Source organism: Dromiciops gliroides, chromosome 1 (assembly GCF_019393635.1).
Source record: "Dromiciops gliroides isolate mDroGli1 chromosome 1, mDroGli1.pri, whole genome shotgun sequence".
Taxonomy (NCBI): Eukaryota; Metazoa; Chordata; class Mammalia; order Microbiotheria; family Microbiotheriidae; genus Dromiciops; species Dromiciops gliroides.
This window is the reverse complement of record NC_057861.1, coordinates 496675191-496688864: the sequence shown is the minus strand read 5'-3', so window position 1 is coordinate 496688864 and position 13674 is coordinate 496675191. Positions and strand designations below refer to the sequence as shown.

The following is a 13674-nucleotide window of genomic DNA, read 5'->3' as shown; positions in this document are numbered from 1 at the left end:
GGGTTGCCAAGTAGTGGTCCTAGGCTCAGTTGAGGTCAGGTAGGCTCGGTTTTGTGATTTCTTCCAGAACTAATTTTCACTGTTTAGGAACAGGGGCAGAGAAACGCCAGACTGTTGTAACCTAGGGTGAAAGAGAAGGGAAACAAATGAGGAGACATTTTCTCCAGGATGAAGCCGTGAATACACACAGATTACACGCACTTGCCGTAAATTGCCAGATTGGTTCAATTGTTACCTTGGAAGGATAAAGAAAGTGGTTGGCCAGCACCGAAGAAATTGGATCGGTTTCAGGGACTGGAAGGGCCCTTAACTCTACAATCCACCAGACCTGACAGTTACTACAATGTTATTATTTTTTTAAATTTCTTTTTAGTGAGGCAATTGGGGTTAAGTGACTGGCCCAGGGTCACACAGCTAGTAAATGTTAAGTGTCTGATGTCGAATTTGAACTCAGGTACTCCTGACTCCAGGGCCGGTGCTCTTTCCACTGAGCCACCTAGCTGCCCCTACTACAATGTTATAACATCCTTGCACCAGTGAAACTCAGATCTTAGTGCAGTACTTTTTTCCCTCTTAACTTTTATGAACATTAAAAAAAACAAAAAACCACCACTCATTAAAGCCACTGAGGTGTCAGCAGTCTCGAGTCCACCCACCATTCTTCATTAAAGAAATGTCAATAACGCTGGACCACACTAGTGGGAGGAACCAGTCTGACCCACCTAAGACCACGCTTCTCTATTTTACTGCCAACATGCACCGCCCCCATAGTCAATACCTCCTCCCCTCTGGCTGGGTAGACGGGCTGAGGCTGGGCGGAAAGTTCGCGTGACGAGACAGGAGAAGGCATGCAATTGGCCATGACGGAGGGTCTGGGCGTGACCAACCCCATTGATTGGTCGGTGGGCGGGGCCTCACAAGCGGGGACATCTACGGCGGCTGGTGGGGGAACGGGGGAGGCTGGCTGTGGGGGGGGGTGAGGGCAGTGGGCTGGGGACCGCGGAGGGCTGAGGGCTATCGCGGCGGCGGTGGCGGCTGCGGGATGGAGTTGAGCTCCCGGCTCCGTTAAAGACTGGCATCGGCTGCGGCGGCAGTCGAGGGAAGGAGGGAGCGGACCATGAAGGGGGCTCTGGGCAGTCCGGTGGCCGCCGCCGCAGCCGCCACCTCCGTGATGCAGGAGAGTTTCGGCTGCGCGGTTGCCAACCGATTCCACCAGCTGCTGGACGACGAATCGGACCCGTTCGACATCCTGCGCGAGGCCGAGCGGCAGCGGCAGCGACAGCAGCAGCAGCAGCGCAAGAAGCGCGACGAAGCGGCGGGAGCTGCGGGAGGCGGCGGCGGCGGCGGCGGCGGGGGCGGCGGCGGCGTTGGCGGCGGGGGCGGCGGGGGCCGTAGACCCGCCTCGGCCGGGGCTGCGGGCCTTAGACTGAGCGGCAGCAGCGGCAGCATCGGCATCGGCGGCGGCGGCGGCGGTGGAGGCGGCGGTGGCGGCGGCAGTGGCGGCGGCAGCGGCCGGAGGGAGTCCCAGAAAGACCGCAAGATCTTCTCCTCCCCCTTCTCCCAGCCAGACAGCTTTGGGGGAGGCCCGCAGCCGCCCGGTACGCCCACGTTTCCTCCCTCCCGGGCTAGCTACGGGAGATTTTTACAATCTAATTTTTTTTTCTTTTTTAGTTAACAAAAATCTGCCGACTTTCTTTCCTCTTCGCTCCGCTCCCTGGTAGAAAGAAAAAACCAACCCCCCCAAAAGCCTCGTAAACAGATATGCAAAGTCTAGCAAAACCTCCCGCGTTGGCCATTGTGCGCCCCGAGCTCCTCACCATCCCGGGGCTCTGGAATCATAGTTGGCCCGTGTGTTGACCAGAGTTCTTAACTCTTTCAAAGTTGTTCGTCTTTACGATGTCACAGTTACTTTATGCGTTCTTCAGGTTTTGCTCACTTTACTGTGCATCAGTTCATATAAATCTTCCCAGGTTTCTCTGAAACTCTCCCCGTCCCCTTTATTGTTTCTTACGGCACAATAGTATTCCATTACATTCATATACCATAATTTGTTCAGCCATTTCCCCTTTTAATGAGCACATCCTTTAGTTTCCCGTTCTTTTCCACCCCACCGCCTTACCCCCACGGTAGCAGGGAAATATTACGGCTGCAGTGGAAACACTAAAGAAAGATGGTGATAGGAGGAAGTTGGGAGAAAAATGGGAAAGAGGGACGTCATTTTTGTACTTTCTCCCATTCCATTCTCCCTCTCATCCCTCTGAAAAGCTAGGAGAAAGTCAAAGGTGGGTTTGGAAGGTTAGAAGGGTGAGGTGTGGCGGTAAAAGACACAGGTGCCTGGAACACCCCAAAGAAATTACTTTCCTCTTTTCTGTCAACGACAATTTGGAGGGGAAATTTTGCTTTTCTTTCTTTTGCTTTAAATGCGGGGAAGTAGAGAATTTTTTTCCCTTGGGAGACAGAGAGAAAAGGAACCCCCTAGGAGGCGAGGATGCCGGTAGGGGGAAAGGAAGGAAGGAGACGTTTAAGACTGTGGGCAGAAGTTAGAGCCTGGATTATCTGGAAGATCCTGGTAATGATGATGCCGTAGGAACGGAGTAATGTAGAGCAGCTAAATAGTGTATTGAAAACATCGAAGATAGTAAGAGTGGCATTAAAAGTATTCTAGGTCGATCTTAGGTAGTGAACGACCTGATATTGAGAACCAGTACCTGGATGACTTGTTAAGGCTGTGCATCCAAGTTGAATCACTGCCTAGAGTTCGCTAAAGTGCTAAGTGGGGGATGACTTGGGTTAAATAATCTTATGCAAAGTTTTCTGTTATCATCTGGTATTATATAAAATTGACTTAAAGTAACTGAAAGCATTTTTTGCTTTGAATTTGAAATTTGGAATTATGTCAATCTGTTGCTGTTATATCAGAGAGTCTGCACAGTACATGAAAATATTTAAAATTAATTCTAATGTTGTTGGTAGAGGTGCCTATTTTCTTTGTAGCAAAATAGAAAATCGAGACTCCAGGTTGGCATCGTAATATTTCAACCAAAAAATGTATTTCATTATTGTGCTTGCCACCTGATAATTTGCACTGATGACCTTTAACTTTAACAAGACAACCACTTTTGCTTCTGCACATTCTAATTCAGGCAATGGCTATGACTTTTGCATAAAGCTACTCTATTTGCTTTCTGTTTAAAAGTGGAGGATTTTATGCGGCAGTCTCCTCAATATGAAAGAAAGTGAAGTGGAATAGATTTTTCAATTTATCCATTTGCAGGCATGCTGTCTACTTTGCTGACCCCAGGTGGATTTGGGTAAGAAATCATACATCAATAGCACTGACTCATTTGTCCTAATTTAAGCTTTAAGAATTTGTCTGAAGGCACTAGATAATAATGAATTGCTCTTAGTAACACTACTTTACAAAACTGTCTAAATATGTCACTATTTTTAGCATGGCAATTAGAGGATGATATTTGAAAGCTGTGTTTATGTATATGCTATTTTGTCTCATGGTTCCTTTGAGGTCATTGTCAAATGATTAAATGAAACTTTGCTAATATAGATTTTTCTTGAATTAAAAACATTTTAAGTTCTTTTTCTTTCTCTATATGTTATTCCAGCATATGAAAATTTGTGTTCTTGGCCCCCTGCTGTTAGTATGAAACTTTATATTTAGAGGTATCTCACCAATATGGTTAAAAATATTTTTTACTTTAAAAAATCACTAACTGCTTTTGTAGTTTCTTTTCCTCTGTCTAGGAAATTTTCGCTATTATTACTTCCAAAATTCTTATGAAATCCATTTTTAAAGAGTTTTGGTTGACTGCTTGTGTTCCTTTAGGAATATCTTGGGTTCCAGGAAGAAATCAAATTATTTGTTTCTTTTTGTGAAATTAACATGTCAAACTTTTGTGTAATAGGTACGAAAATGCAAAGACCAAGTTTATAGCTCTGGAATATTATTAGAGTATCTGGCGTTGGGCTTACACTCTGAATTTTCACTTCAGTAGAACATTTTTGTATGTGAAAACTTAATGTGGACAAGAAATTACAAATCAAAGGATTTTAATGTTTTTCACCTAATGTTGGGTTTTTTTTTTGTATAAATCATTGATCATGTATTGAACTAGTAAATGTACACTCATGTAAGTGGACCTTGTTTCTTGAGGTTTTCAAAGTTCTTGCTTCAATCCTAAATTCCCTTAGTTACTATAACTATAGGAAATTCCATGATATGGTCGTTAAACTAAAAACTTGATTTTTGCCAGAAAATTGTTGTAAATACTATTTATTTAGTCCCTTTTGTATGAACTTGCTTGTCTTATTCTTTGATCAGTGATCAAATTGCATGTGCTAGCCCTTTATTGAAAAGGACTGTGAAATGCAAGGTTTGCATTATGTACTCACAGTTGCTGATCCAGCATAGAGAAAGGAGCTGGATTCTGCCACAGTCAACTCTTAATACTGTATTTTCAAAATTGCAACCACTGATAATATGCATCTTTTAGAATTTTGAAGGCAGGAAGAAACCATTATAATACATTGTATTTCATCCAGTTAGAAAACAGCAAGCACTTAGAAAATGGACAAGATTTTTGGCAGTGAGGACAGTTATAAAACTACATGATTTTTTATTTAAATGAATTTTCTAATAACTTGATGTCCTTTCAAATGTATTGGAGTGGGACACTTACTAACTGTGTGACCTTGGGCAAGTCACTTACCCCCATTTGTCCCCTCCCCCTCTATATATGTATACACACACATATATACATATATAGAAGTAGGAGAAGAATATTGTCCAAATTCCTGTGAGAATTCTCTAGGCAACTGGTATTTTTAAAAATCATAGTTAATTGGCCCTCTACCTATATTTAATTTTAAAGTGCATTAAAATGACTGAGTTCATGTTAAGAAAAATTCAGATTATGTCTTATGTTCTTACTGCATGTCTGATAACTATTTGTGTTCAAAATCAATCCTCAATCTAAAACTCATTTTAGAACAATTATTTTCCTACTTGTTAATTAATTCATTTTGATACTCATACCAAGGCTTATACCTTCAGTCTACATGGTATCTCTTTCTGTTTTAGTATTATGTGCTAGATGAGCTAGCATTGTATGCAATTTCTCAGTATTCTAACCAGGTTTTTCATTAGTCTTCTGGCTCTTCAACAAAACTGTAATAATATATTTATGATAGCAGTATTTCCTATGGTACCAACTATGTCATGAACTTAGGTTATAACTGTTTCAAGATAGAAATCTGTTTAAAACATTTTCAGGAATGAGGCATATTGCAGCCCTTGCAAATTGAATTTAAGTCTATGATATATCTAATTTCAACAAACTATTGTAGTAGCAACATTTCATATTTTAACATCAGGAAATGTTATTTTTTGGACAGGGACTTAACTTACCTCCATTTTCCGTGGCACTAAGTATATATATTTGCTAGGTTTTTTTTTTTTACTGAAAGTTGAATCTTATAATTTGTTAGAACTATTATTTTTACATCTGGTCTTTAGAGTTTTACATGGAACAAGTTAGTTTATAATCAAACTCTCATTGAAATGCTTCCTACGATGTATAATATAAATATTCTGGAGAAGCATTCCAACAGTTCAAAATAGTTAACTATACTATTCAATTCAATTTGCTATAATATTCAAATCAATTCAATATTCAATTTTTATATTAACATCTTAATAGAAGAAAAAATTATATGTAATTAGAGCTGAGTTAAAAGATATGAATGGAAGACACCTACTAATCAATGAACATTCAATAAACTTGACATATAAAATGAAGCTTTTTTTTAAGAGTTTGACTTATTAAAATAGATGTGTTTTTGCCAGTTTTTATGTTCTTAGCTTTCAGTTTAGAGCCATCTTTGAATAAAGGACTGGAATAATAGAACTTCTCAAAGTCCTGAAATTCTTTTGAATGTGTGAAGTGGCAAACTCAGTTTCAGTTCATGTATGAGGAGCAGAATTTCACATATGTAAATTTCATTGAAGACCAAAAAATCTTAATAAAAATATTTACTGGCTCACTGGTAATTTTAGTTGTTCTTAATAGTTGTAATCAACATGTTAGTTGGGTTCTACCCATTAAGTGTATCCTTTATGAAGTACAAGAAATCAACCATAGTTTGTACATTATTTTGATTTACTTGCTCCAAACGAACTCTAGCCATGTTTTAGTAGTTTAAACTAGTGAAATTTGGTGCATTTATTGTTATTGTTTCAACCATACCTGTTACAGCATGGATGAGCCAAGGAATTATTATAGTTGTTTAAAGAACTTTGTACAAAAGGATTTGTTTGTCTTGTGGCAAATTATAGAACATAACTGAAAAAAAGTTTTAGTGGGTTTAGTTTGAACCTATGGTTTCATTGGTGTGGGGGATTCATTTTGTAGAAAATTTCTGTGGATATAAATCTGCAACCTATCTGTAGCCTACAGCCTTAGAAGTTTGCCTGGGGACATTGAGTGATTAGGTGACTCACTTGTGGTCACACAAATACTGAATATCAGTGGCAGAACTTAAACCCAAGTCTTTCTGACTGCAAGTTTTCTTGAATGGTATTCACTTTGCTTTGTTTCCTGTCAAGGGAAAAGATGTAATTTAATATTACTTCTCAGAGGTAACTTCAGTACTGCTTTGATGTAGTTACTGTGTTCTGACATTATCTTTTTCATATTTTAGGTCAAAAGCGAGCTGCTAAAAGAGGGGAGCAGCAGGCATGGAATGATAACCGGGGAGCAGATGTAAAACTGGATAAGACAGAACGAAGAACATATAGGGAATATCGACCCTATGAAATGGAGAGACAAGTGGAGTTTACAGTGGAAAAGTTTACAATTGGAAAGTATGTACTATATAACTTAAGGTGGCACAGTTGTGGGGTGGGAATTTGGGAAAGGCACTTAACACAATTAGCAGCTCAGTATTATCTTAATTACACTGGTTGTCAGCATCTGTTCTTGCTGCTGCAAGTCAGTAGGCATTATGTGTCTATCATATGCCAGGCATTGTGCTAAGCTCTGGGGCTAAAAAGTGCAAAAAATAGAGTTTGCTCTCAAGAATATCACAGTCTAAGGGGCAATAACATCATATATAGAACAAACTGCAGATAATCTCAACAGAAAGACACTAGCATTGAGGGGGACCAGGAAAGACAGTGGGTTTTTTTTTTTCCAGAAGATGGGATTTTTATCTAAGAATCCTGGGAATCCAGGAAACAGAGATGAGGGAGAGAAGTTCATATATGAGGAACAGAGGCAGGGAAAGTGGAAGGAGTAGAGAAATGGAGTATGTCATGCAAGGAACAGCAGGGAGGCTAGTATCACCAGATCATATGGCAAGGGGAGTAAGGTATAACAAGACTGGGAAGGTAGGAAGGACCAAGTTATGAAAGGTTTTGAATGCCAAATAGATAATTTTATATTTGTTCTTAGAGGTGATAGGGAATTAGAGTTTACTGAATGAGAGATGGGGGTAACATGGTCAGAGCTGTGCTTTATAAAAAGATCACCAAAAAAAAGTTGGTAAAGGATGGACTGGAGTAGGGAGCTGTTTTGAGGCAAGGGCATCTAATCGTCAGGCAAGTAGTCTATGTGGGAGGTGATGAGGGCCTGGACACCTGGGTAGTGCCTGAGGGGAGAAAAGGGAGTATATATGAAAGATATTATGAAGGTAGAATTGAAAATACTTCGCCACAGATTGGAATGGGGAGGTAGTAACTGTGAAGGTGAATGAGGAATTGGGGATTACAGATACCTAGATTGTGAGCCCAAGTGACTGGGAGGATAGTAATAGGGAAGTTTGGAAGTAGGGGAGGAATTATTAGGAAAGATAATGAGTTCAGTTTTGGACGTTAAAATTTAAATTTTAAATTTTAAATTTTGAACATGTTAAAAGATGTCTACAAGACATCCATTTTGAGATGTCCAGTGCCAGTTGGAGATGTGAGACTAGAGATCGGTAGTAGACTATTGGAGGTATTTTTCTAACTTAAGTAACAATTTTATTTCACTTAGAAAGATTTTCCTTTATTTGTCTAAACTAGGTAAAAATCACTGAATACCCCTAATTTTATAGAATTAGAATCATAAATTTAGAACTGAATAAGAGACCATACAAGTTATCAAGTCTACCCTGCCATTTTAGAGTTGAAGAAACAGACACAGAAAAGCTAAATGATTTGCATAGGGTCACACAGCTAAGTCTCTGAGGTGAGATTTGAACCTTAATAATCTTCCTGACTCCAAGTACATAACGAAATAATAATAGGTTTTGTGTGTGTGTGTGTGTGAACACAGCTATATATATCCCTTTACAAATATGTAATACACTCTTCCCTTACAAACAACCCTGTGAGGAAGGTATTATTTTCTCATTGTTTTCTCAACTCATGGGAGTTGAGGTTTAGAAAGACCACGTGACTTGTCTAAGGCACACCTAGTAATTGCTGAAGATAGAGTTTAAATTTGGGTTTGTGACTTTAATTCCATAATCATGCACTCTCTTTAATCAATGCCTCTTTATCACTCACTGTCCAATAGTAAAATAACTTTGCCTTTTACTTTACTAAAAAAAAAAAATAGAGGCCACCTGCTGTGAGTTCCCCTTTTCTTTTTTACTCAATACCTCAGAACCTTTTAGATCTTCACTCATACTTGCCTTCCTTACTCATGTCTGTTTGGAAAGAAGTGACCTTTCTCTTTGCTAGGTACAGGCTTTGATCCTATACACTCCTGCCTCCAGGAGCTCACCCCATCAATCATTGTCTTTCCATCTAGCCATCTGGCTAGCTGTTTACTGCTTCTTTCCAGTAGCTACTTGTAAACCTGCTTAAATCTACCCTATTCTGAACAATCCTTCATTATTAGACTCTGCCTCTTTTCTCCCTTTCATTGTCAAAAACACTTTGTATCATATATACTCATTGTGTTCACTTAGTTCAATTGAATAAACATTTATTATGTGCAAGGCACTGGGGATGCTTTGGCTTTGTGATCTCATTGATGTGGATACTACTTTCAGTGATACATATTGCAAAGCATTGGTGCCTGGCCATCATGGTACTTATTCTTGTCCTTGTCACCTGGTTAGTCCATCACCGCATAAACCCAATGTGGTGGAGCCACATTTAGTATATGCTGTATAAATTTGCTCTGGTCCCTATGCAGAAGCTCTTTCATTCTCAGATTGTCAAAGATGTTGAGAAAAGCTTGAGGACTTATTAAAAACCCTCTGTCAGGAGTTTAAAAGAAACCAGGGGAAAACAAGATGTAAAGAAGGAGATTCAGCAGCATCAGACTTTAAATTATGAGGTGAGAGTATTGTTAATGTGTAAAATGGATAAGTTCAGTTATTTTAAATTTTTAAAATTCTTGTATAAACAAAACCAACATAGCCAAGAATAGAAGGAATGCAGAAAATTGGGGAAAAGTTTTCATAGACAATCTCTCAGATAGAAAATGATTGTGTTGGAATACTTCTGTGGTATAGGAAATGATGAGCTGGTTGATTTAGAAAAACAAGAAAGACTTGGACATGAAGGAAGATGCTGTTCATCTCCAGAGAAAGACATGACAAATAAAAATATGCATAGTACAGTCTTATATGTATGTATGAGTGTATATATGTGTTTGTTTATAGATATTTATGTATATGTGTATGTACCCATTCAGTTCTGGCCCTAACTCATTGTTCTTTTGAATGAAGTATCTGTCTAAGATATATGTGCTTATAACACCTGGATGTAAATTACTTTATTTTTAATGAGCTTAATTAGTTTATTTTTAAGCCTAAGAGTTATATAATGGCCCATATGTGGATCCTTTTTTTATTTTTAGGGAATTCATTTTAGATGAAAAATTATGAGTTTAAATGATAGATGTTCTGATCATTCCTAATGTGTAGACTGAGGTTGAGCTGTCTAAATTTACATTTGTATCTATCTCTAATCCTGGCTTTTTTGTGGTTGAGGCAAAATTCAGTTTATTGGAAATATTTAGGGACTGAAGAAGACATTAGAGATGGCTTTTTCAGGTACTTTAGCCATAAAAGGGTGGAAAGATAAGGGAGATAAGGCTAGTGGAGATGGAGAGATCAAGTAAGAGTTTTTAAAGGATTAGCAAGGCATGAGTATGTTTCTAGCCATCAATGAAGCAGCAAGTAAACAGGCAAGAGATGGAAAATTAATGAGAAGTGGGAATGGTAGAGGGGGCAGGCTGCTGGAGAAGACCAGGTAGAATGGGATCACTTTTGAATATGAAGGAGTTTGCCTCTGTAAGGAGAAAAGCCATCTTGTAATGTGTGCCAGAGGGCAAAGGAGATCATAGTATAGACATCTAAGTAATATGAGATAAGGAAAAGAAGGGAGAGAGGGAATTCTCAGCAAATGGCCTTGTTTTGTTTTGTTTTGTTTTGTTTTTTGAGGCATGGTTCTCAGCTGAGTGGGTAAAGGGAAGGGTACCATGGAAGGTTTGAGGAGGGATGAAAATATTTGAAAAAGCCACTGTGGTGAATAGGATAATTATTTATTTAGGGAGATAGAAAAGACTGTCTTGCTACAGGCCCAGTTGATATAAATGTAACAAATTTTTCAGAGTATCCCAGTCAGCATCGTTTCATGATTTTCTCTAGTTCCATTTTGCAACACATGAACAAGATTGAAGGCAATGGATACTGGGAGTAATCCATTGTTCAAGCCTTAGTTTACTATTTTTTTCCTTGAGGAACCTATTTGACTTCCAGTCTCATCATTTAACTGAAACTGCCCTCCCTAAAGTTACCAATGATTTCTTAATTTCCAGATCTAATAGTCTTTTCTCAATCCTCATCCTTCTTGACTTTCTGCAGCCTTTGATAATGCCAATGACATTATTCTCCTTGATAGTCTTTGCTCTCTGGGTTGTTGTGGCAATGTCTCTCCTGGTTCTTCTCCTACTTGACTGACCATGCCTTCACATGATGGGCAATAGGATAACTATAAAGGATTGTGTGGAGTTGAACTGTTTCTCCAAAGAGTTGAGAAAAAGTATGAAGAAAGGCATTGTAAGGGTAATGGCTTGGTAAAGAACTGAGGACTGGGGGTATTGGAGGAAAAGATGAAGGGATGTAGAATAGGATTTAAGGTCATAAGGCAGAGGGAGAAGATAGAATGACAAAATATTATGATCATATTAATAAATTTTCAGAGTTAATGAACATATGGATATGGAGCATTTGTTGGGTGATGGTAATATTAAACATATGGTAACTTTGGGGGAATTTAATTATGTGGGATTAGATTGGAGGAATTGAGAAGCTAGGGTACTTGAGAATTTATCAATATGTATTTTGGAGTTTAATAGTACGAGGACATGAGCTTAAGCTGGAGAAAAAGAACATGATTCAGGCAGTAAACTCATCAAAGAAGAAAGAAAAGTTTTCTAAGGGTCAGGAGATAAAAGCCATCCAAATCTTGATGGGGTGATAAATCTGAATTGAGCAGTTCTCAAAGGAGAGGTTCACAAGTAATGGTGGTGAAGGGAGATTTTGGAAATAGCAACGAGGAGTAATTGGTACTGGAAAAAGGGGTAGTCACTGATACAGCAGTGTCTCAGGGAAGAGCCAAGTCTCAGTGAATGCAAAATGAAAGGAGTGAGAATGGAAGTTTTAAAATTAAAGCAATATTATTAACTATGGAACCGTTATTCCAGAGACCAAAGTAGAAAGGTAGATAGATCGGGAATTAGACTTTAGGGGCAGGGCTGAGAGGAGAGGGAAGTAAGGCAATTTGCAGTGGGGAATGATGTGAATGGAGTTTGTATAGTGACAGCTTAAGGTTCAGGATCACTGGAATGAGAGTATTTCAGCCATTACTTAATTGATGGGTAGGCCTTCCTTGGTTTCCACTTATTTGCTACTGCAAAAAGAGCTATACTTTTGTACATATGAATCATTTTCCCCTGTTTGATTTGTTTGGGGTATAGGACTAGTTGTGGTATTCCTGGGTCAAAGGGTATACATATACACAATTTAATGACTTCTAGGGCATAATTTCAAATTGCTTTCTACATTGGTGGTACCAACTCACAGCTTTACCAAGAGTGCATTAATGTGTCTGTTTTTCTATAGCCCCTCCAAAATTCATCATTTGCCAAATCAGATGGATGTGAGATGGAACTGAAGTTGTTTTAATTTACATTTCTTTAATGTGTAGTGATTTGGATCTTTTTTTTCATATGGCTGTTGATAGCTTGGATTCTTCCTTTGAAAAACTACCTTTTTATGTCCCTTGACTATTTTTCAGTTATGGAAAAGCCCAGTCAGTATTTTTAAAAATCTTATTTTAAAATTCTGCTTAAAGATAGTATTATTGGGGGCAGCTAAGTGGCATATTGGATAAACCACCAACCCTGGATTCAGGAGGATCTGAGTTCAAATCCAACCTCAGACACTTGACACTTACTACCTATGTGACCCTGGGCAAGTCCCTTAACCCTCATTGTCCCACAAAAAAAAAAAAGATACTATTATTTTAAAGGTAGTCGCTAGTACAGGGATTCTTAACTTTAACTTAACTTTAGTGTCTTGAATCTATAGCACATTCTGGTGAAGGCTGTGGAACCTCTTCTCAGAATAATAATGCTTTTAAATGAATAAAAGAAAATACACAGAATTTACAAAGGAAACTAAAAGTTAATGAAAATGAAAAGGTATTTTTCCCATCCAAATTCAAAGACTGCCCCCCCCCCAAGAAGAATGAAGGACAAGGGGCAGGTAGATGTCACAGTGGATAAAGCACTGGCCCTAGATTCAGGAGGACCTGAGTTCAAATCCAACCTCAGACACTTGAACACTAACTGTTTGACCTTGGGCAAGTCACTTAACCCTCATTGCCCCACCAAAAAAAAAAAAAAGAATGAAGGACAAATTCAGAGAACCCCTGAAATCTCTGCTAAGACCCTAGACTACAAGTTATGAACCCTTGCTCTAATGATTTCTACTCCAAATTTAATTTCGAAGTTACTTTAGTACTTGTTGAGCCAATCCTTGCAATAGGCTAATAAGAATTTTTTAAATCTTATCAAATTTAAAAAAATTCTACTTAACCTAGTTAATTATTTTTGTATTTCTTTATCTCCTTTTAGGCCAGTTGAAAGATTTGAACGGGAAAGACCAATTAGAGGCCGTGGAGGCATAAGAGGTGGAATGCGAAGCAGAGGGAGAAGCAGTGGAATGAACAGAACTTTTGATGGTTTTGACCAAAGGGGGAAGAGAGAATTTGAAAGACACAGCGGTGGAAATGATAAAACGTAAGTTCTTTTGTTTTTGCTATAACATTAGGAAATATTCTTATGGTTTCAATCAGTTTTGAATTAGCATGCCTTTTGTGTAGCTTTCCCAACTTTTTGTTTAAACTGTTTCTGAGTTGGAAGATTAAGGGAAATAGGTCTTAAATTTAAAAGAATATTGTATTGGGGGCAGGTAGGTGGTGCAGTGGATAAAGCACCGGCCCTGGATTCAGGAGGACCTGAGTTCAAATCCAGCCTCAGACACTTGACACTTGACACTTACTAGCTGTGTGACTCTGGGCAAGTCACAACCCTCATTGCCCCGAAAAAAAAAAAAAATATTGTTTCTACCTCAAGAGCAATCAGAGTAGAAGAC

At 38.8% G+C, this 13674-nt stretch overlaps 1 protein-coding gene across 1 annotated transcript in view; it reads left to right on the top strand.

Annotated features, from left to right (window-relative positions):
* The first annotated feature begins 975 nt into the window (after positions 1–975).
* HABP4 (hyaluronan binding protein 4) overlaps positions 976–13674 on the top strand; it is a 42158-nt gene continuing 29459 nt past the window's right edge. Inside the window, exons 1-3 of the mRNA XM_044001836.1 lie at positions 976–1598; positions 6715–6877; positions 13155–13319. Coding sequence (XP_043857771.1) covers positions 1118–1598; positions 6715–6877; positions 13155–13319 — 809 coding nt within the window. The 5' untranslated portion in view covers positions 976–1117. The remainder of the gene's footprint in view (positions 1599–6714; positions 6878–13154; positions 13320–13674) is intronic.